Below are 25,722 nucleotides of genomic sequence, written 5' to 3'. Positions count from 1 at the left end.
AATGAACAAAAATTAACTATGAATATAATTATTACATTAACATAAATCTATAGTCATAAAAGTAATTATCTACAGCTGATTTAAAATTATTTAATAAAGAATTTCCTACAATATCACTCGTAAGATTGTTCCAATCATTAATTACTCTAGTACCAAAATAGTTTACCTGACATGAATGGTGGGCAGGGGGCTTAAGTAATTTATATGCATGACCTCTAGTTTGTGTATTGTGGGAGAAAGTAAAAAAGTTGGAGTGATCCAGATTGAAGTAATCGTTCAGCATCTTGAAAAGAAATATTAAGTCACCACGTCTGTGCCTGTACAAAAGAGATGGTAAATTCATTGATGTCAGTCGATCTATGTAAGACTTGTCTCTTAAAGATGGTACTAGTTTTGTAGCACGCCGTTGCACACCCTCAAGTTTACGTTGATCTAATACATAATGGGGTCCCCAAATTACATTTCCGTATTCTAATATTATTGCTAAATTATTTTTTTGTAATTGTTATTCCCTGCCACACCCACTCATTGGGTACAACCCCATCTGTGGCAGTCTGTGTCTGAGGACACACCTTACGTTATATTGTATCACATGGTTTTCATCAATGATAATAATGGTTTTTCTCTTTCTGACATTTTGTAAGTATATGGTACATGCTTACTAAGATCCACTGAGTCAACACATTCAACGACTGAGCATAGAAGATACATCTTTGAGAACATTTAAATATATCTGATTATTGCATAGTGCTGCATGGTACATCAGCCCACATGGTATCCAGGAATACTTGGCAGACGTACACGTCAGTAGCACAAGCAGTGATATTGCAACAGCACAATCCATTGTTCCATCCCATGCTTCAAGTATCATTTCAGTTTAAATTACAATACATCAACTCATATGAATAATAATACAATTAGTTCATCATACCCCACCACATACGCACATGATTTTGATCATACACACTGACATATACCACAGTAGCAGGCCCGTAGCCAGGGATTTTGAAAGGGGGGTTCTTTTTGACCAAAAGTGGACCTTTAGTAAAGGTCCAAATATTGTGACTGTTCTATTAGAGTGGTTGACTGCTCTATTAGAGTATCTCGATCTTGCATTGCATTTAATCCATGCAATGAATGAGTTACTTGAAGCACTTAATTTAGTTTCTTATTAGTGGTATCTAGTAAACTGTAGCTAATGGACTTTTGCTCCTGAAAATTTGGACTTGTATACCAAAAATTGTGGACCTTTTTTCCAAGAGGGCGGTTCTTCAGAACCCCCCGAACCCCCCTGGCTACGGGCCTGAGTAGCCACCCTACAATGTCTTGTTTCGTAGCAAACTTGACTAATGTGTTATCCTCAGATAAGTGTGGGCATGAGGAGTACATACTCACCACACCAGGGGGCGGCTCTATGCTTTACTTTGAAGAAGTGACTTTTCTTCTGACTCAGTTTGTTGCCGTACTTTCCCAACTTCAGCTTCAGTTCAACATTTTCACATAGCACTAGTAGTGAGGCACAGTACATTGTCAATGTGTACCAGCTTAAAACTAGTCTCACTATGTAATAGATGGTAGCTCTCTGTAAGCTGTTTTTTACACCAGCTCACAATAAGTTTTATTTACATCGGCATGTCAAATTGTATTGCAGTCACAGGTGAATGGGCAGTGCTGTCACTCAATTCTGTACTGGAAATTCACACCCTGTTTGTTTTGTTATGTGCAACGGCTCAGATTACACACACCAAGGCTACCTCGCACGTACCATAGTCATTTATTCACCTACTAATAATCCAAGAGCTTGTCCAAGAGGTATATATACTTTTATTACCAATATTCTTCAGTGGCTATACTGCATTTGACAACTTGTGATTGTAGCAGCAGCTGAGCTCACAGATGCTAACAGTACCCACTTGTACTAGTACACCGGGCGAGAGATACCAGGAGACAATGAAATTAGTGCTGTCGATGTTTTACACCCTGCTCAGCCCTGATAACCACCTGTCTCTGACCAGAAACACTAATTCTGTAACCTCTAGGAGTTCCATAGTCTGTTGTTCATCAAAATTGCTCTGTTCGGGCATAGCTCTCTCGAGAATCTATGGTTCGGGCTGCTGTCAACACCGAATTTCTATGCAACGCCCAATCGAGATTATTTGCACTGGCCCCATTCAAAATGGCGGCCAGTCGGTTACCATAGTTATTTTAAAGAGGGCGTGGTTTTGGAAAGAGTCTATTAGTGTGAGCATGGCGGAGGAGAGGTATGGTCACGCGAGACTATTTTCAACATTGTATAGAGTAGCTATTAAAATTCTTGAAGCATGGCACCACGGCTCTTTGATTGGTGAGGTCATGCAGGTTATGATTTACTATTTGCTGATGGGAATTCTCCTTTATTGTCGGAATCTAGATCGGATTGATCATGTGTAAAGTGAACTACCAAATATCTTAGCCAAGATTAACTCTGAAGTTGGCCATCCCTGGCAATGGATATACACTGGAATACACCGAATTTCAATCATTGGAACCATGACTCAGTGAACTTGCAACATGAAGGTGACTCAGAAAAATCTTCTGATAAATGTGAGTGCATAGCTAGCTATGTTGTTCTATGCATTTGCGTTTTACCTTTTTCGCCATTAAGAACAGAGCGTTTGCCAGTGATATGTACAGTATTAAACTTGTATGCATATCTTCCCATGAATTTTCTCGTAGCTACCAATATCATTTGCTTCTTAACTTGCCTCTTATAACTCCAGATGCAGAGGCATTGTTGTTTATGTTAAGACCGTAGCGTAATCATCCTATTATTATATAAACAAGATTTATACTTTACTTCATAAATATCTCTGGGAATGTCATATCAATTTTTTCACCAGGAACTTTGTAGAATATCTCTCATAAGTTGAATATTTGATTCCACTTTATACTTTCCATGTTATAAACAATTTCTGCACACCATAATTTACCAATTATCAAACACTGGTAACTAGCCATTGTCAAATTCCCATTAATTTTCGATCAATATCGCATGCTCTGCACCTTTTCTACTCTGGTGATCTTAGTATAATATAGATGTACGTGTCTTCATTATTTTTTCAATGTGTTAACTTAAGTACCATGATATATTTTTATGATTGATTCCAGTTAGATAGCTGTGATGCCAGCATGCACCCATGAGCTACTACATAGCAAATCATTTAGTTTCATAATAATCAGTACATTACAAGTAAGGTAAATGGAAGTAACTTTGCGACTGGGGTGACTTGAATTTTTACTTTGATGGGAGATATACCAAGCTATGGAGACTACCTGTACCAAAGTAGTAGTTTCTGGTTTTTGCGATAACTTAATTTGATTGAAGTACTGTTATGCAATTTTGCTTGAAAAATTTCGTGCATATCAACTTTCAGGGCTGTAACTCCTTGACGAACTAACTATAGTTTAATATCTGTGCTGAAGATACACCATGCTGTGATTGCCTGTATCAAAGTGGTAGTTTCTAGCTGCTCTGGTTTTCATGAAGTAGTGTAGTGTGCAGTGAAATTTCCTTGAAGCTTGAAACCACCTGAAGCAGTGTTACAAGATAGCTTCAGCTCAGTTAAGGACTGATTTACTTTTCTGGCATGTTTTCTAACAAAGTAAACTCTCTTTCTTGAATTACAGCAAGATTGATAGTGTTGCTAGCCTTGTATCAGAAATTCATGAAATTATCCCATATGCATTTTTTGACACAGTCAGTTGCTTTGTGCCATATCTCCATATGTTGAATCACACATAATTTGGTGAACCTAGAATACATAAATGTATGTTGCTTGTAACCAAATTTAGTTGCAATTGGTTTCGTTGATCATACGTTATGAATGCGAATGCAAAATATTCACAGATTTACTTCCATTTACCTTAATCCTTACCTAGTCTTCATAGAGACACTTTTACATGAACATTTGGCCAATTTGTCAGACAAAGTTACACTTGAGTTGTAACTTTGTGAATGCAATTTCAATAATGTTTTTCTTTATCTGGTCATAAATATCAACACTGCTGTAATGTTCACACATGTACTCTAAAGGATGGAAAGTTCATCTTCGTAGAATAAGCTACACCATTGGAGTTCTCCAAATAAATGTCTTATGAATATGTGGAATAGTATTGTAAACTTCTGAATTCATTACGGTGGTTTTAAAGTTTGGGATAATTGGTCGCTTACACTGCATCAAAATAAATTACGTGTAATGCATCAATGTAATTCACATCCATTTCTCTGTATTATTGATGTATTTTAATAGAGCAGTCAAATACTGTAATATTGCATCTGTGTTATTTCTATCCTCCTCGCTAAGACAACTGCTGTAAGTATTTACAAAGAGTTAATGCTGACTTGCCACTTAGACCAGACAGCGTTGAGTACAACATCCATTGAGCCTATTTCCATGCCTCGAAGTCTGTGCCTTAGTCTACCTGGGGATCTAGCTTGGGTACATCACTTAGCCAGAATACATAGGGAATCTTTGCTGCCGCTAGAGGAGAGCAATGGAAGCAGAATGAACACTATGGGGTTGTCTTTATGGGAGCCTCACACCGGCACCAGGGATTAACTCCAGGGGTTATTACACATGCAGATGGTGATTATCTTCACTGGTCCACTGGTTGATTCACCAGGTTAGGACATCACTCAAGGGAAGATCCAGGGGATCAAAGGTTTTCACAGAACTCTCCCCCTCCCCTTTTTCGAAAGAGCCTTATATTACTTGATGAGCTGCTGACAAGTTTCTCTTAAACTTAGTAAACCAAATTCAGTTTATCACTTGAAGAAATAATTATTACAAACATTTATAGTGGCAAAACACTTGTTTGTCTTCTATACTGCATTTATCATTTGAAAGTGGTAGCATCTTCACATTCAATAAATGCCTCTAAAAATAATAATCGTTTTGTGCTTTAAACTATTCCAAGTACTTCTAAATGTTTCAGTTGCGTTTCTATTGATCTAAAGCGATGAAAGTTTGCTGAAGAGTGATTATTTGCTATAAAATATTGCTACTAGGTAGCTGGACCAGGCTCCATAATGGATACCCATTTTTAAATGTTTTGATCCATCACATGTATAATGTGTAGTAGTATTACAATCCTAGCTGCAAGAGAGCATGTGTCTGAGTTGAACATAAAAGGTCCACTTAAATGGTCTGCCATTGCACTACTCTAATCTCTTGCAAAAAGCATAAGCTTGAATGTATTAGATGTTTGTTCAGCCCTTTACATGTCAGGTAAAATATCAAATCTTTCAAAAGATTTGCTTCCCATAATCTAACTGATTGTGTGACTGGGAGAGGACTGGACAAATATTTCCTTGACATATCCATCACTCCCTATAAGTTTGTGCACAAAATGGAGTCAACTATTCGGTAGAGTTTTAACAGCTGTATTGAGTTACTAATAGTGTTGCTAATGCTGAGGGGTTTGGAACATTCAAATAGCCAACAGGTTGCCATACATACTTCATGTGTAAATAAATACATTATGATAGTGAAACTGAGTTACACTAAACCCCTGGGAGCTAGTAGGGCTACTCGGATCACAGGAAACCACAAGGCTATATTTCATGTATTGCCTTGAGTACAGTACGATATCATGATATCGCCTTGTGGTTAGTGCGATATCTGGTGAGGTTAGTGCGATATCATGATATCGCCTGTGGTTAGGGTGATAGATGATATAGCCCTGACCACAACTGCCTTTGATGCTGAGGCAGTTACAAAGCATCAGTTCCCTTTGATTATTTGAGTTTAACATCTTTTGTTTTATCATTATTTTCAAGGAAAAATAATTGACTGAGTCAGGATTGTATGGTTCAGTTGCTAGGCATCACGATCATTTTGCAATGTGGGGATCATTTTTTTACACAGCACATTTCAACCACATGACAAGATGGCTCAGACATTCTCAACTTATACGCCTAAAAATAGGCAGCAGAAGAGGGTGTGCTCCAGCACCCTCAACTATTTTACTGTGGGTGCTAATAGTTGTCACATGAGCAAGGTTTCCAGAAACTAGTCAATCACGATCAAGACACTCTAATAGAGCAGTCACCCTAATACAACAGTCAAGCATGAACAGTATTAGATTAAGCTAAAACCACCGAAAATGCCCACAAATTCAATCTCCTGACACCTAATTTTCAAAAGTTTCCTTGGGAGGTAGGGGGGCATGCCCCTAGAATTTGCACACCTACTACTACCATCACAAATTTTGGGCACCCCCAACACTAGCACCCTTCCGCCTCATATGCTAAGTATTTTTTAGCACCTTATGTTACTTTAGGCATCCACAAAGTGGTTATTTGGTTTTAAAATGGTATCACTACAACCAGCAAAATGCACAATCATTTCTTTTTGTGCCCACAATTAAACCCACAATCGATGTTTGCAAACCTCTGTATAAAAGTAATGTGGTAATGCAGGTTTGTCTTCCTTCACCTATTTGGCGAGCATGCCTGAGTGGTATATATTACTTATGCTATGACCACTTGGGATTTGCCTGATGTATATGCCAGCGCCCTTGGGCATATATATCAGGCAAATTCCTCATTGCCACGGTATAACTATTAAATGTAACACTTTGCGTGGACAGATCAAAGGAATTTTTGGGTATACATATCTGATATTACCCTGTGGTCAACGAATTATCTGTTTATGCCCTGTGGTTAGGTCATTTTATAATGCCCTCTAGTTCATGAGGTAGTGGTACTGTCCAGTTTGTTTTATAGAAGCTTAGACTGAAATTGTGGGAATAAATTAATTCTCACATGACCATTATCACGAGTTGGAGTTTTGCCACAAGAAGCACTCGGATGGATGTATTTCAGTATCCTTTCCATTCTACAAGTTGGGAAACATTTCTTGGAGGCAAGTACTAGTCTTATTGTACATGCACAAGTGTTTCAGCACATTTTCAAATACTGGCCATACCCACATTACAGATAACACGAGTTAACCATGCTGCAATGAAGCTTATCTCTTTAAGCAAGAGTTAATAATAGTGGAGAGGAGAGTGTCTAATAACACAATACAGAGCCTCTACAAATGATTCAGTGTGATTCAAAGGGATTCTCTCAGGCGTGTTAACAAGTGCACACTACCAGAAAAAGGAAATGCGATGATTGCACACGGAAGAACAAAGAAATGTGATGATTAAAGCAATCTTCACATATAGAATATACTACAAATCACAGAATTTACAGAGGAATCCCTTTGAATCATGCTGAATCATTTGTAGAGTCTCTGTATTGTGTTGTACACTCTTCTCTCAATTATTAACTCTTGCTTTAAGCCTTTACTACATGTTGTAATTAGTCTTTAAACAACTCGATAGCATTAAAACACTTGTAAATTCCCAAAAACTCAACTTTTCTCTTTTCTGTGATCTTTAGGACTCGTCCATTTATTATAGCAAACGTAGCTGCAATGTTTCCTGCTACCTAGCCACACAATTGAATCTTTCAGGCATGTATATAAAATGAATCCAGCAGTGTCACTTGTATTGGCATGGGTGGTTAATCACCTGATAGAAGCGTTACATAATAGTTGTAACACGGGTACTCGTGGTCTGTCTGATATGTCCACCCTCAGCCCTCATGCTTCAGGTGGACATATCAGGCAGACCACTCGTGCCCATGTTACATATAAAATATGTAGCTACCCAACCCAAGTGACATAAAAATCCAACAAAATGGAAAGTATGTATTTTTGTAAACTGGATGAATTAAACAGCAAATTTCCCAATGGTCAATGTGCATTCTAAAGAGCAAGCATCTGACAGCTTTATGATAAAGTAAGGATATGTGGTAAGTACAGGGTATTACGTACATGTCTACTTTGTGAACACTGATATTATTATTGTATTATTTTTCACACAATGTTTAGTATAACAGAAAATGTATACAAATGTACTGTAGGTACCAGAGTGAGTGCTGCTACAACAAACAGTACCTAACCAAATTACTGTTGTGTCAAACTATGCAACATATGACTAATACTGTGATGTGCTCACTGTTAAATAAGTAAGGCACTACTACTATAGGGGAACTAAAACACTACTGAAAAAAAAGTTTGCATTTGTTGCATTGTATCATTTTTCTCTTATAAAGATCCAGAAGTCTTACGGATGGTTCCTTCCATATAGGTAGGATTTTGGAATTCCATTCCACTAGATGCATTCATGCGTACAATTTTAATGCTTTTAGGCTTTCTTCTACAGCACTGTACAACAATGAAAACAGCCAAAGCAGTTATCACAATTATTATTCCACCGATCACACCATAGATCCAAGAAATACCCTCTTCACTTTCATTGCTGCCTTTAATGGTTAAAGAGAGAGAAATGTTCACATTGTCTAAAGTCCATGAATCTGTAGTCCCATTTCCATGCTGGAACTGAAACCATCCAATCATAGAATTTTTCTTTCTTATCTTTTTGGCAACATGTACTGTTATGAGCCCTTGATCACCATGTATTCCTGAAAAGTACACACAATTATCAGCAGCAGATCTAAGATTTAAAAAGGTTTCTGAAGATTTTATGCTACAGTATTATTTAAGGAATAAATCATAATTGCCATGTTGGTAATCCATCATATCAAATTACCTACTGTATAACACTGTATTTCAGCAGCATGCATCCAATGAAGCAAACTTTTACCAAGCCACAGAAATCCATCTACGTAGATCCTTTACTGGTTATTACCCAGTTTCAAAACTTAAAATATAGTCAAACTTTGGAAGTTTTGATTGCATAACTTTAACATTTCAGTTCAAAATGTTTCAAAATATCAGCACAAAATCTTAGCATTTTTATAAGGATGATCATATCTAGAAAGTGATCAAAGGAGGTGTCCATACATCTAGGTTGGCAGATCATAATCTTAAATAGTACGAGGTATGACATTTTGTAGAATTTCTGATTGCATATGAAATTTTCATGCTATACGTATATTAAAGCTACAAGATAACTTCAAATGTACGTATTACTTGTGTGGCTTACTGGGCAGATAAAATTGGTCTCACTTGTTATTTTAAAGCTCCAAAACATGATAATTCTGATGTGGCACTGTATCTCAAGTTATTTAGTATATACCATATTCAACGTTCACAGAAATGTGGTGCTTTTATCACAATGTGAACATTTCATGCAAAATTTGTCGCTTAGCCCAGCACTATATATTCAGGGCAAATCCAGGGTTTGACAAGGGGTGCACCAGGATAGTAGGTTATGGAGAAGGGGAACAGCCCCCTAGAAACTTAAGGATTTTCATGGATTTCAAAATTTTTTACAGTGGATGCACTGAAAAGTAAGGAATTGCTTCAAAACATGTACAAAATTGCTACACATAACCCCACTGCCCTGTTTTGGGAGCTAAAGAAATAAACTTGCCTTCAAAATATTTGTGAACAATTGATAAGATTGGTTTTCCAGTGACAGCCATAAAAGTCTTTATGAATTACTGTATGGAGATTATAAATCATTCTTTTCAATAGTAGCTATAATGAAAAAAAGACCTATAGTAGCTGCCACTGGAGTATAAACCAGTCTTCACACTTTTGATATGCTGATAGATAAAAGATAATGTGTTTGGCTTTGGTTAAAGCAGCATAAAAATAATTATTGTGCATTGCCTTAACTGTGCAACTATACGTAACAGAGTAAGTATTTTTCCAAAGGCTTTACTACTAACCAAGAATTTTTATCACATTCCAGCTGATACCAAAATCATTTGACACAGCAACTGTGACTTGATCACCACTATTCTTTTGTGTACAATCATCTCCATAGTAGAAGACAAAAGTAAAGTCAACTACATTACTAGCATCAAATGGCTTAGTAACTGCTAATCGGACACCATCACCATTGAAGTGTAAAGATGTTCCTCCTATTGCAAACAATATTAATTATACAACAATAAATCAACTGATATATCATTACACATAGACACTTCATAGACTTACTGTATGGCTCAAATGGACATGTATTTTTAATGACAGCCCCGGTAACATGAATCCATAATTTGCGATTAACATGAATATCCTCAAAGCCATCAATGATGTAAAGGATAATATTTTCTGTGTCTGTTACTGTACTACAATCTTCTCCATCATACCCATCATCACACATACAAACTCCATCCTGAGTGTATAACACAACTATTTATATTAAAATCATGTTATAGTAACTTTGACTTTACCAGCTGCATCATATATTTAAATGTACTATTTGGAATATTTTGAAGAAAATGTAGCTTTACCACATGGTGGGAATTTTAACAGCAAAGAAAAACAACTTGGCTAATTGGCTACTGAATAATTATTGTAATTATAATTGCATATGTGGTTATGAGGATAAAGGCTTGTTCATGTAATCCATCAAGCAAAATAAAGTACAGCAAATTGCTGTAGGGATCATGCTTCAAAATTACGAATAGCTATCCATGTTTCCATCCATGTTTCTTGTGACTTGGTGGGCTTACTGATGGAGTATTTAGAAATAACGGTCAACATGGTTAATAATTGCATAATTGCCTGTTGAGTGCTTATAGAAACTTGCATGTTTATTAAGTAAATTTATCTACAGTTGCAACTTGAAAACGTATGCTACAGAGATTGTCAAAATGAGCCTGAAGTACTATATATACACACTCAATACCTTGCAGGACATGTGTCTAATGATGACACCATTCATATGCTATGTGATTTTAGCCTTGTATGCGATGGATGCATTATGGCAATGACCACTACAACAAAATACGAGATTGTTATTATTACTGCGTCTAATGCTCCAAGCTACAGTAGATTACAAAATGATATGTTTCATAAATTGAAGATTGTGGCAGTTAAGACAATAAAGGATGGTGGAAAATACTGTATGGCATTCCGTTGCCCTCAAGTCGTGGGTCACAGAGGGTACCTGTATAAGTAAAAATCTATGCCAATTAAAAATCAGACAAAGTTTTTAAACTCTTTCCATATAAACAAATCAATGCAAATTGGTATTCTCAACGAGTGCTGACAAATTAGAATATTAACTTTCCTTGGCAATGCAACTTAATGTGATATTATTACACAAACCTTGCAGTGTCCATGAAGGCTGCACTGGTTTAAACAAGCTCTTCCAACATATATGTCATCCACAGAAAGAGTTTCACCATTTAGTTTTCTCCATTGTAGTCTTCCTATCTCATTACGGGCTGGTAGTCTTGCAAGAGAAACTGTGTACCTAAACCATCCTGCCCTGTTCTCCCAACCCCACATGGAGGGCATAAAGAAACGAGTGTTCAAACAAGACAGATCTCCTGGAGTATTACATACTGATATTGCCTAACACAGAAAATATTACAGATGAATGATTAATATAATTATTTTATACCTGCTCCCAGATTATACCATCCCTAGATACTTCCAAGACAGCAAGAGATCTACTACCATCAGAGTCATCATCACATGAAGTAGCCATACTGAACTGAAGTGACAAGATTGTGTCAGAGAACTTAATTAACTCAGTTACTGCTGATGTACCCTTTGGTCCACTATATAAGAAGAAAGTAAAGTAAATGTTTACTGACAATATGCAAGATAGAACTACACACATACTCTAAAATTAATCCTTTTCCATTAGATGCACAATAAGAATCAATATGGCCATGATAAATCAAAACTGTTGTTGTAGTAGATTCAAAGTCTTCATAAAACTCATTTAATACCACTTGCAAAACATTGATGTTGACATTATCCAGTGACCACTGTGCCATGTCCATTCCAGGGTTGGAGCGTTGCCACCATCGGAATCTTGTGTAAGATGTCTTTGCTCCATCTGGTAATGTCACCACCTTTGGTCGACCGCTGTTATCATTGTGTGCTATTGTCAATAGAGTTGTCCAAGTAATACCACCATTAGTGGAATATTGTAGGAGAATTGCTTCATAGATGTTTTGTGGGACTATACAACCAGTAATGGAACTGATACCAACATTGATTTGGAATGAAAGAGCTCTGAAAAGTATAACTGCATATGAAAAATGCAACCTACTTTTAGCTTATGTAATGCTAACATTGTTAAGGTCATATCAAGATCAACTGTAACTGCTTTCCTGATTCCTGGCTGGTTGAAGTACAAACTGTTGCCATTGTTTGGTAGACTACACAGTGCACCAACACTACCTCCAAACACTTCAGACCATTTAGTCATATCGATTTTAGTATTACTGAAATCATCGTTAAGAAAGGTGGGCCTGTTAGCTGTTGGTAGACACATTGGTGGGGAATACCCTGGATCACATTCACACCCAGAAATGGTACACATTCCATTCCCAGAACAAAAGTTTGGACAGCTGTTTGGTAATCCAATGAAGACACTGGAGAGTGCCCAAGATGGATATAATGTGTCATCAGCAGTGTAATATCCTTGATTCCAGCGGAAACTCTTTTTACTGTGAAGTTATGAAATACATCGTACTATGTAAAAATGTCTGTGCAGTGACGTAGCTATCAGTTTTCACATATTAACAGACTAAACTACTGAAACATATTTCTAATCCTAGTAGGTGTGATTAAAAAAACTGTGATTTAGGTATACTAAAGCATTTAATTTAGCTAAATAATGTTCAAAAACAACTCTAGGTAAAATTATTAAAGTTTAATTTTAAATGTCTTGATCATTCACCAAGCCAAACCTGATACAAAGTCACACACCTTGTTGAATCATCTTCACTAATGACTAGAGTAACTCTGGTCCATCCTCCATAGTTGATAGAGTAGTAGATGGTCTCCTCATGATCATTAGTACATTGGTCATTTGTATTACATGGGCTAATTACTGGTGTCCATGGCTCATCAGAATCCAAATAATAAAACTCTAATCTAACAGCACCTGCTGTTGCTGTGTTGTAACCACATCCAACATTGATCTAAAAATGTAAAAACAATACTGATTTTAAATTACTATACAAAGTACAGTATAGTGTATATGTGAGGTGAATGTTTACCTCAAATTGCATCAAATTATCACCCACAGCAAAGTCAAAGAAAGTGGATGTGAGGTGATGAAGCCCACTTGAAGAATTACTAAATAATATTACATCTTCACGACCACAGTAAAGTGCTCCAGATATTCCACCAGCATAAGACGGCCACATTTCAGGTGAAAGAGAAGCAGTAAAGTCACTCTCGGTACTAATTGAACCAGATGTGACACTCTCTCCTCCAATATAGAAATCATCTATTCTCCAAATGGCATCATTTTCCAACTGAATTCCTGGCTGCCAAATTCGAACCCTCGTTGTACGAGTCTGCATTTCACTGTGCAACTCGTAATAAATAATTTGCACTGGGGGATTGTTGTTATTTCGTTTCACACTGTTGTAATACAGAGTACTCATTGTATTCCAAGTAATGCCACTGTTATTAGAATATTGAATGAGTATAGCTTTATCAACTGTAACTGTTACATTTAATTGAACACTTAGTTGTAGGAAGGTTGAATTAGATAAATCCATGTCACTGCTCTCGATGTAACGGATGCCACCCTGAAATTAGCACAACATCTCTGAACCAGTGAGTACAGGTACTGTAAGTCACTAAACTTACACCATTAAATACAAGGGCATTTCCAGATGCAACAGCTCCAGATTCAGTTGAACCTCCTGATACAACGGGCCAACGATTTGACTCTAAATTACTTTCAAATTCTTCTTTAAAACTAGGAACAGAGTAATCTGGTTGGCATGAAACCCCAGAAAAACCATCATCACAACTACAGAGAGTTTAGAATGTACAGCAAACCAATAGTGTGTGTGTGTGTGTGTGTGTGTGTGTGTGTGTGTGTGTGTGTGTGTGTGTGTGTGTGTGTGTGTGTGTGTGTGTGTGTGTGTGTGTGTGTGTGTGTGTGTGTGTGTGTGTGTGTGTGTGTGTGTGTGTGTGTGTGTGTGTGTGTGTGTGTGTGTGTGTGTGTGTGTGTGTGTGTGTGCTTAAATATGTACCTGCATGTACCATTCACACAACTACCATGCTGTGCACATTCTAAATTGCAGTCACTTCCAATGTAGACATTGTCCATAGCCCAGTCAAAAGAGTCTGCACTGTCTGACACAAATCTTAACTCAATTGGAGAATTACTGCAATAAAGTACGTATTATAATCATCAGAAAAAATGCAACAATTACCACTGTGCTTACTTCAGGCTTTCAGGAAGCTGTAACAGTACCCTTCTCCATGATGAGTACATGGAAGAGTAGTATACGCTACCAAAGCCATAACTTTCACAATCATTAGGAAGTAAACACTCTTCTTGTACCAGACTCCAAGTGGAGCCATCAATAGAATATTGTACATTTATAGTTTGTGGGCCTACATTAGTACTATTACAGTTAATGACTAAGTCAAATTGTACAAATGCTGTACCATTTAATACAAATGGTCTAGAAATAGCATAACTTAAGTGACCAACTGTAGAAAACTGCAGCACTTTGTTAGATCGCCCACAAACACCACTAACTACTCTGCCATACTGCAACTGCCAATGCCTTTCTGTTGCTGAAGGAGTTGTGAAGTCATCAAATAAGCTGTTTAGAGGAGACACCATGCAGTCCAAACAGACAACACTGATGTTAACATTATCAACAGCCCAACAAGAGTAGCCAACATTTGGTTGTACCCATCTCAACCTGAGAGTTTGGTTGGCAACAGTTTCAGGAATAGGTACTACAATATCATTCCATTGTTGATTCATTGTGGGAAAAAACACAGCATCAGCAGAAAGCAATCTCCAATTATTTCCTCTGTCAACTGAATATTCCAATTGTACATGGGAAAAGTTTTGTAGTGGTGGACTACAATCACATGCCAACAGGTTGAGGTCAAATTGGATAACATGATTACTAGTTACATAAAAGTCTCTTGTGGAAACAAATCCATCTCTGGAGAATACCAGAGCGTTCCCTTCAGAGCTGCAGTGTTCAATGATATTAGCTCCTGAATAGAATAGCCAATTGTTGTTATTGACTGGATCAAAGCTCTCAAAGATGTTGTTCTCTGCAAGATTTCCACCAATGAATACATCAGTTATAGCCCACTCATCAAGGTTTAGTCCATCATGCGATGGTTGCCACCATCGGAATCTTGTTGATCTGGTTTGGGATTGTGGTGTTAGCTCATAAGTTAGATGTGTAGCAGTACGATACTGGCTGTAACACAAGATAGCCAAATTATCCCAAGAAGCACCTCCATCAATAGAATACTGTAGGATCACACTCTCAGATGGATCACTTGGTGTGTTGCACATAGTGTCACTACCACCTATCCTAATCACAAACTCTATGAAATAAGCATTTATAGTATTGATGTCAACAGTGACCAGTTCTCTGGCACCTGATCCACTAAACGACATTGTGTATGGTCCTGAAATAATAAAAAATGATTACTGTACTTCTTGTCCTGGATGACTTACCTGTTAGTCTTCCACAACGAACATTCAAGTTTCCATTATTGCCTCTAACTGAACTCCACAGTGTTGATCTTAATGGATATTTGGTAAAATCTTCTCTTAGCTTTCTTACATTTGATTCTGGCCAGCACGCTGGGCCTGAAAATCCTGAATTGCATCTAATGGTAGAACACAAATAGGCAGTTATACTCTAGATGTTTGACAGATATTGCAGTAAGACAACACCAGGTATTAACTTTTTTTTAAAAGCCTTGTTTATACCGTGAAGTAGTAATCAAAATCAAAGGTGAAAATTGAAAGGCTATACACAGGTGCATAAAGTCTTAAAAGCTAATTAAACTTTACCAATGCTTCATGTTTACAGTTTTTGAAATAATGTTCCTTTTGATATTACTCTTCGTAGATGGTATTGTGCTACACAGAATGTATCATTTATACAATGATATGTTTATAATATTTGAAGGTCCATACAGTACCTGCACTTCCCATTCAAGCATGTTCCCTGAAGGTTACAATTGTTAGGACATCCAGGTCTGATGTATACTACATACATAATATTATACAGTAATTATACTGAGTAATTTTCTAATGAGCTTTTACCATCATCTAATGCAAATTGACAAGCCAGACAATTTTCTGGACCACTCCATCTGAACTGTGTGTCTGCAGTAAATGCTTCAGGTGGCAGTGACAATGTCACACTTGTCCAAGTGCTATGAAATAGTGCATACAAAACGTGATGTTTACATATGTACACTGAATTTCTGTATAGTCTACCTTGCTCTTAGTTTGACAGGCTGCAAGTACACTGTAGAAATGTCTGCACAGGAGGTTGGAGGTACAAAGTGATTGATTGGCAACCATGTATTATTGGTTGAGCTTGAAAGGTACTCCACTTGTATTCTAATGGATTAATAAAGAGTTATCTACCTTCTGTAGTACAGTATATACTCACTGTGAAGGTAAATTGGTATTACAACCCGTTGTATATTTAAACTGTAGGTTATAATTAGGTTGACTTTCAGATATCATTATCTCATCGATAGACCAAATATCTCCTAGTAGCATTGAGCTATGGTTTGGCTGTGTCCATCTAAACTTGGTGTTTGGTCTTCTGGCTGCTGCTGGTAATGTTTCAATAACTTGTCTAGAATTCTGTAAAGAATATGTACCAATACATGCGTACATGTGATTGGTCAATCTTATCTATGCAGGATGCAATAAACATTTTAATTCTACGTACTGTGAAATATAATGTATCAGAAAGGAATGCAATCTGTATCCAACCCTTGGAGTTATCATTCATGTATGACAACTGTATTCCACTGGTTTCATCACTGATTCCACTACAAGTTTGACCACCTGTAGTAAAATTAGTTATTGCATCTAGCAGTTCATTCCACTGTACAAAGTACATATGCATGAAATGCAGTGAGTGAATGCACTGATTGTGAGTTTGCAGGTATATATTTACCAAATAAGAGGTAGAATGAGATATGACTGGCATTAGTAGTGTCAACCAGTTTGGTGATTACTACTCTAATATCTGCTGTCACAAATGTAAGTGCAGTTCCATTTCCATTCAAAAATCCACACCAGGATGAAATTTGGCCAGTTGTCTCCCACCTTTAAGCGTGAAAATTTGTAAAACTATATATCACAAGTACATCAGTGTAGTTGTGGCATACCCTTCATCCACTAATCTTGCAATGTCATTGATGGTATCAAAGCTTTCTTGTAGCAGTACTTGAGTGGTTGATGTAAATGATATAGCAAGTGGTTTGGTGACTGCTACTCTCTCTGTTAAATTACTTCCAAACACCAGAGCATTTGATTGGCCACAAACACTAGCTACCACTCTTCCTGGAGATACTGACCACCACAAGTTAGTAATAGTGCCAGATTCAAATCTGTGTCATAGTGCAAACAGATATCACTTAAGGCAATGATATTGTGCATAGTCAGTAACATACGTATCTTTATATGATGATCCAAAGCTGTATGTTGAAGGACCAAGGAGAATGTCATCAATTGCAAAAGCTCCAATTTCTCTTTCTGCTAACTGCCACCAGCTTAGCTGTACAGCGTAACTTTGAACACCAGTGGGTAGTGGAATAATAATTTGTTGAGAATAAATAAAGTGGATTGGCCTGTAAAGTTTACAACCCATCCATAATTTTAGGTAATCACCATAAGTACATTATCTGAGTTGAAAGCCTACCTGCACTATTTAAATTTCATAGAATTTCTAATCACAGTGAAACCTCAACTTTACAAATTATAGACAATAATATTAGTATTTTGCGTTAGCGAGATCAAAGCAAAAAGAGTGCTTTATTATCCATAATGCATTGAAGTGTGCTATACTTTCCATTTGCATCACAATAAAGTACAGTTATGGAAAATTAAGAACAGTCATGCATTGATTGGAAAATAAATATGAAAAGCAAAATCATGTGTGTAACATTTCTAATTGCCAAAAGTAGCCAAACAGATACTATTTGCTTGTACAGTATTACTACCACAACTGTACTACATAGACACTTATCGATTGTCTGATGGCTGAAAACTGATGCGATTCAAATTCATGAAATGAACACTCCAAGCAAGACGACAAGAAAGCACTCTAAACCAGTTAAAGCACTGCTACGCTTGTACAATATGAAAATAAAAGCACTCACGACAGGCATGGTCTTGAGCCTAATGTAGCACTCGGCTTTGCCTTGTGCTATATTAGTCTCACACCCTCATGCTTTTATTTCCATATTGTACACACAGCGGTGCTTTACCTAGTATAGAGAAAACTCCAAAATAGGGATAAAGATTTTATGTCTAACTCCAGATAAATAATTATTTTTAAAAAATCTCTCTATTACAGCAAATATAGGCCTAGACTTCAGGGTCTCAAGACCAGAATCTAAAGCCATTAGAGTGTCCACAATAAAAAGGTTCTACTGTGTTTTATTGTGTACTCACTGAAACGATTTGAGTATTGTCCAAGATAGTCCGCCATTGAGAGAATAGCCAAAATCAACTCTTGACATGTTACTATCCCTTTCACAGTTTACCAGATTTGATGATGAACCAATCTGTAAGGTAAACTGTACACTGCTGGTATCAGTCAAATTTAAGTAGCCAGTAGTTGCATATTGGGGACCAGGGCCATTCATTACAAGGGAAAGTCCTGAAGAGATTGTTCCACATTCACTACCAATTCTGCCTCCAACTATAACTGTCCATAAGTTGGGATCAGGTTGTTCTTCAAAAGTTTCCTAATTAATGAACAATATACTATTAAATGAACACTTACAGTAGTGTACTCATAGTTACCTGAATAGTTTTAGGAAGTTTAACAGTAATTGTTTCACAGTTTGTACCAGTAAATCTTTCATCACAAACACAAACACCATCAAGGGTACATCGTCCACGACCATTACAGAGTTGAGGACAGTGAAGTGATCTATTTCCAATCACAATATTATCTAAAGCCCAGTCACCAACCACTCCAGGTTCAGTGTACACTTGTCTCCATCTCAACCTGACTGCACTACCAATGATATTCCTAATTGGTAGGGTGACCCTTCTCCAATTGTTAGCATATTCCAAGTGATAGTATGTAGATCCATACCTGTTTATAGCAAAAGTAATCAGCATTTTAAGAGGGATCAAAATAAGGTCAATGCCAATAATGTACTATGGCAAAATAATGTACAGTTCCCATGAAGAACCAGAAATTCCATACCTAATCCCTTACACTGCTTACAGCTTAACAAAATGTCTAAAGTGCTACACATTTTGACTTCTGCATCTAATATACAGCTGTACCAATAACAATAGTCTGTTTGTATTCACCTGAGCCCCTGTTTCTTGTTTATAACGCTTGTTACGCAAATGGGCCAACTGCCAAACATTTAGTTGTGCTGTGAAGCCCTTTAAATGTGTTATAACTTGAAGGTCCAGTGGCATCTGTTCTACCTGAATGCCCAGGCGTTTAACAATGTCCTTGGTAAAGGACCTTGGAGATGCTGGCTTATAAGGCTTGGTTGGGTCTCACTGATTAAGTCAGTTGTTGAAACATCCAGGAGATTGAAATCCATGATTTTGTTGTTGCTACTTGTGACATTGGAATAAACAAACAAATAACAGGTTAGTTTTTATGGCAACTAGAAATGATAATTATTAAGAGGTATGTTTATAGGGAAACAGAGAAATGAAGAAGAAGGAAGAGGAACTCTGTGACATTGCTCAGAGTTCAAGGAGACTTTGACAACTATTTTTGTCAATAGCCAGGTAAATGAGAACTTATTGGTAGTCACAATCCATTTCTGCTTTTCATAGCTTCATCAGGTGACAGGTTCTTAGGATACAGGAGTGAAGAAGTATGGAGCTGTATGTGTAATGTCGAGGTAAGTGGAATTTTTTTTTATCAAAATGCTTTTTTAATAAACAATTCCAAAAATTTAATACTAAATTTAATTTAATGCCTAAACATGGCTAACATAACAAGGTAAGGAAAAGAACAAGTGAGTTATGAGGCTTTAATCCCATACATTTAGTACAGATGATTCAGGCACTAAAACATATTTGTTTCTGTACAAAACCATTGGGAGCAAACAAATGTTCACCTCTTTGTTAGGAGTGCTCTTGGTCAGGGCTCAGGTGAACGTGAACCAAATATTACAACATCAAGAGGAATCAACTAAAATATTTTAATAAAATATTCTCTGTTTGATTTTGGTAATTATTACATACTTCTGGCTGAGAAACTATGTACATACATAGCACTTCACTGAAGTTTGTATACAATGATTTAACATGAGGATCCATATTCATTTTTCAACATACATGTATATCGCTAACTTACAAGTTTCGGTTTATACAATCACTCTGAGTGGTGCAGATTACTTCCACTGGATTCCACACTAATCCACCATTTGTGGAATACTCCAGTTGTATGTAGTATGGTAATGCTGAATTAGCTGAACAAGAAGTTATCAATTCAAATTGAACAAAGGTGTTGGAGGTTATATAGAACTCCACAGTGGTCAGTGAGCTTCGTGCCAGTTGACCATTAAAGTGTAAACAATTACCATCGGAACTGCAGTATCGTTCAATAACTCCTCCAGGATAAAATGCCCATCTACAGAATATTATTCACATAAATTGTTCAGATGGTATGTCAGGTATTACTTGTTTCTTCCAATGGGATCAAAATTCTCAACAATCATTGGAATTTTCATATCAACTCCTCCAATCAGAAAGTCATCAATTGACCATTTGTCATAATTATCCCCTACACTATTTGGTTGCCATATTCTAAACCTGGTTTGAGGATATTTTGCTTCTGGTGGTATTACTATGTGATAAGTTTCTATGCCAGTTGATGACTGAAGTGATTGCCCAATAAATTGCATATCATTCCATGTTATTCCTTTGTCTAGTGAGAACTGTAGAAGTATAGTAGTTATTGTTGACACATAACCACCACAACTACTGCTGCTTGCAAAAATAAACTGAATGTAAAGTGTTCTTGTGGTATCCAAATCGTCAGTCTGAATTTCTCTAGCTTTACCATACCTTTGGATACAAAAAAAATGGAATGACAATAATATACACCAACAAATATCACTATCATACTTGAACACTAGTGATCTTCCTGATGATAATATTCCACATTCTGTGGATAGTGTTGCTCCATACGTAACAGGGAAGGGAATTGCATTGCTTGCGGTATCAAAATCTGTCATAATTACTGCTTGAGAATTGCTGCTTCCAGAAAGTGGGCAACTTGGACCAGTGCTACCAGAATCACACTGACAATGGCCTATTGTGTTAACAAATATGGAAAGTTGGTATAAAACTGCACAAATTATTTATACTTTGACAAATGTATTACCTGAAGGAGTACAGTATCCAGCCCCTTGGCAAAAATGAGGACAGTCTTTTCCTGTTAAAATGATATTAGATACGTAATATTAAGAGTTTGATCATTGGCTTTTAGCATACCAATGTAAATATTATCCACAGACCACTGAACAGGATTGTTCACTCCCCATCTTAACTGGTACACTGGTTTGTTCTGTATCACTAGTGGCCACAATGGAATAACCACTCTTTGTTTATAGTGATAACGATTAGCTGAATACTTGCTACCATCCTACAGTAAGGGTAAATGCAAATAAAATATTTGAAACAAAGTGTACTGCATGTAGTGAAAGTTTCAAGTATCATACTTGTAGTAGTAGGAACTACGTGTGAAAGTTTCAAGATGATGACATGAAGATAGAACTCAACCATACACACACCTGTTGGTGGTTTGGTAATAGAGACATGTAGCATGCAGTGTTTATACACCTGTACTTTGAAGTTGTCTTAAAAGAAATATTAATTAATGTACAGATGAATGCATAAACCACAGATGGTTTTAAGACATAATTATCATAAAAGAGTCAGAAAATTCCAATGAGGTGCATAAGGCATACCATTTCAGAATTCACTGGAGGTGTACTTTAAGTAATGTGCTTATTGTGTACATATGCTGTACATATTAGACTGCAACAAGATACCCAAATACTTTTGTGCATTATTACCATTAGCAGACATCTTGAGTGTAGACACTCATTCTGCAGTAGTGACCAACTAGTACCATCATAGTATTCAAGCTTCACATAGTCTGACACTGATCCATTAATTGGAGGAGAGAGACAGTTACCAACTTGAATATCAAATTGTAAATTGTATAGCAATGCATCACTTCCTATTCTGACATTATCCATAGACCATTCAGCACTACGTACAGCTCTCCATTGTAATTGTACATTGGTAGTTTGAGCAGCAAGTGGTACATTAAAAACATATCTTCCTATTGGGATAATTATTAAAACAATTATGTACGTAGAAAGAAACTATTATACTGACCACTCTCCACAAATGTTTGAACAATTGTAAATGAACCATAAGCCTTCCTGTATTCCAATAAAATTATGCCATTTCTGGAACTTGATGATAAACAAGGTTCCACTCGTAGATAAAATGATAGAACACTGAAGCAAACATGAACAAAATTAATATTCATTATTCTTACTGTATTAAACAAACCTGATGCTGGTTAAATCCAGCAGTTTGGTGAGGGCAAACTGAGAACCACCATCATCAGTGAAGTACAGTGCACCACCAGCTACTACAGGTCCACATGGTGGAACTCGAACTATTCCTCCATCAAGTGTTTCCCACAAGTCAAAGCTACATTATTAAAGAATTAATTAAGAATTTTAAATTAGATCAGAGGTCACAGAAAACATAATAAGGAAACAAGGGAGGTCGCCTACACCTGCAGATACACTGCATACTAGTGGACATTGAATCCCTAATTCACTCTATACCCCATGACTAGGCATGAGGCTATTATGCTCCAAAAATCGAGCATTATACTTTTGAGCAGTGCTCACAAAATCACCTATTATGCTTTTGAGAATTGCCCATTATTCCCAAAATTATGCCACCATAATTGGCTAATGCCAGTTTACTGCTGTATCAGACCTTTGTTGTATCAGACCTTTTTCATTGATGTTTATGCTTCCAATAGTCTTGAATTCTTTAGCTGGTTGCTGTATTAGAGTATTTCATTTGAATGTGACTGCTTTATTAGAGTAAATAATATTCAGTGACCATTCTATTAGAGTTTCTGACTGCTCTATTAGAGTATCTCAATTTTTTAATAAGATTGTGCAATCTGCAGATTTTCCTACTGTTAAAGCTTTATAATCACCTCAAAATGCTAGCATAATTCCTGATCCTATGTGTACCTATTATGCCCGAAATTATGCCAGCATAATCGCCACATCCCTACCCATGACTGAATTAGGAATTAAATGTATACTAGTGTATCTGCATGTGTACTATTGTGTAGACAATCTCCCTTGCTTCCCTACCTTAGTTTTTGCGGTCCCTATTTGAACATAAAATTCCTAATTTTTCCTTACTCTTGCTTGTTTACTTTTCTCCACCATACCGAATTATGACTGGTCAACCCACACATACTGTATCAAAAAAAAAGAATGGCACCAGGCTTAATGTTTTCATCTGAACGTGTGCCCCAACTATCAATTACTAACTTGAAGTAAAGTGCCCAATACACTTCGCTTTCAGCTATGTTCAGTCCATTACACACAGCACTACAAACGAAGAGAAGCATCTCTGCAATCTGTCCAGTCACCATGGAAAATACGGTCATTTACAAATGTAGGGAAACCATCGCACACTACCATGAATCGACTTCTTGGGCTGTCAACAGGAAGAAAGGAGGGAAAAGGCAAGTCCTTGATGCATATGTATTATACATACAGTGGTGTACCAAAAGACACTTATCAGGCTGAAGCAACATTGAACAGTGAAAAAAATCAAGCTGTAGCCTTAGTCATTATCAAGTTACTCCTGTCTGAAGGTCAGTAAATTTTTTTTTAATTAAAATTTTGTAACAATCTATTGGAAGTATTTAGGGTTATACTGAAGGTACTTTTATACCTAACCAATACTACCAAGGTATTGTGAAGCTGGTTTTTGGGTGACCAGAACAACTCACATCTCCACGATCCCTAATATACAGTACTACTGTACTGTATGACCTTCCAATGTATACATGATGTATTAGCTAACTTGTATACTCCAGAATTGAAGTCATCAACATATCCGGTTACTGGCTGGTTAACATGTAGTGTATCTACTGCTCCAATAAGGACATCATCAAGTGACCATGTGTCTTCACCATATCCTGAATGCCATGGCTGGTACCATCTTAGTTGTACTGCTGTTCTCCTTGCAGCAGTTGGTAATGATAGTAGTACCAGCTGCTCTGAGGTGTAATCTAAAATTTTAAGCATTTAGTTTACATTTGCCAGTTATCGTATTATCAGTTACCAGAGGGATGATATGTTTCTAAGTCCACCCAGTTTGAAGACATTCCTGTCCTGTAGGAGACTATAAGACTCGCATTTTCATTAGCTGTACAGTTGCTTTCTACTGATCCACTTTCAAGCATAAAGCTTACAGCACTGCGGGAGTAGTACTAACAGTAAAAGTCTCTTTTAAAATACGGTTAGCATGTTCTACACAAATAGCATTGCATCTCACTTATCTGAACTTTTAATTAACTGAACTATTAGTGTAGTTGGATTTCTCTTTTTAAAAAAAACTTTATTCATAAGTATTGAACAAAGTGATTTTGACCATAACTTCAAAGTTATGGACTTTTCAGTTATCTGAACACTAGGTGGTCCAGAATGGCTCTGATAACTGAGGCTCTACTGTATGTTGCATGGCAAAGTGAAGCATGTAGCTACTTTCAAAATTCCTCAAGCTAGCTCCTCACAAAGGGATAAATGCTAGATTTAACAATACACACAATTAAGAATGGAAGTGCTTTACATCATTATTGTGTATGAAATGTCCCATAATATCATATATGTCACAGATATCTATGATTTACCTTGCCAGGTGACTCAATTATTGTACAAAGTTTGCCCTTTTCAGCTTTATAAATTCTATGCACACTTGTACACTATATTAAATGATTGAATTAAATGATAAGAGCTAAAATTGTATTGCATTTCTGACTAATGCTCACTACAGAAAAATATTCATTACGTGTTATTCATTACATATTATCATGTGTCATCAAAAACAGTAGATCCAAAATAATCCATGTGCTTACCTGATGTTATTTAGACTCAAAGGTACTGTAATAACCTCACGAGGAGCTGATCCATAAAACAGCAAAGCATCATCTACCCTGTTTCTGCATGGATTATTTTTGATGCTCACTCCATTTAGTGAACTCCACATTGAAGAGCTACAAAAGTAAAGAGTTTGTGTTTTGGACAAAAAAAAGCATGGCAGCAACAATGGCAGATCCAGGATGGAAAGAAGAGGGAAAACGAATTTAAGGGCTTCATGCATTATCTTTCTTTGGAGAGCCTTGCTGAGCTGTTGATAAGCTTTTATTGACCGCTCAGTGTGTATCATATAATGCAAATATATAACCGAGAGAAAGTTCAACAAATTTGATAATTTATATCACAAATCATCCACAAATTTCTCTCAAATTACATCCTCTGATATGTATTGAAGTATTTCATCACAATTTTATTCATCAAAATGCTTGATCGTCCAATTCATCAAAGTTTTATCTTGTTAAGTATTGGAACTATATGGTATATTACTCAAAGAAATATTTATTGT

General features: G+C 36.7%; 1 protein-coding gene across 1 annotated transcript; it reads right to left on the bottom strand.

The window, feature by feature from the left end:
• Nucleotides 1-7,890: 7,890 nt before the first annotated feature.
• LOC136255034 (reelin-like) lies at nucleotides 7,891-24,445 on the bottom strand. The gene is made up of 33 exons (XM_066047753.1): nucleotides 24,403-24,445; nucleotides 24,142-24,337; nucleotides 22,585-22,728; nucleotides 22,405-22,529; nucleotides 22,077-22,348; nucleotides 21,493-21,643; nucleotides 21,383-21,433; nucleotides 21,124-21,310; nucleotides 20,677-21,063; nucleotides 20,351-20,626; nucleotides 18,817-19,114; nucleotides 18,463-18,758; nucleotides 17,460-17,636; nucleotides 17,175-17,396; nucleotides 16,961-17,112; nucleotides 16,730-16,848; nucleotides 16,442-16,641; nucleotides 16,264-16,389; nucleotides 16,087-16,199; nucleotides 15,963-16,029; nucleotides 15,490-15,644; nucleotides 14,219-15,440; nucleotides 14,024-14,158; nucleotides 13,632-13,797; nucleotides 13,031-13,570; nucleotides 12,738-12,952; nucleotides 12,098-12,475; nucleotides 11,640-12,038; nucleotides 11,416-11,575; nucleotides 11,118-11,366; nucleotides 10,002-10,179; nucleotides 9,731-9,925; nucleotides 7,891-8,515 (listed from the first exon to the last, which is right to left on the bottom strand). The coding sequence occupies exons 1-33, from the start codon at nucleotides 24,443-24,445 to the stop codon at nucleotides 8,139-8,141; spliced, it is 7,971 nt and encodes a 2,656-aa protein (XP_065903825.1). The 3' UTR covers nucleotides 7,891-8,138.
• Nucleotides 24,446-25,722: the final 1,277 nt, after the last annotated feature.

This window comes from Dysidea avara, chromosome 5 (genome assembly GCF_963678975.1).
Source record: "Dysidea avara chromosome 5, odDysAvar1.4, whole genome shotgun sequence".
Classification (NCBI taxonomy): Eukaryota; Metazoa; Porifera; class Demospongiae; order Dictyoceratida; family Dysideidae; genus Dysidea; species Dysidea avara.
Note: the sequence above shows the minus strand (reverse complement) of the source record. Positions and strands in the feature narration are given on the sequence as shown.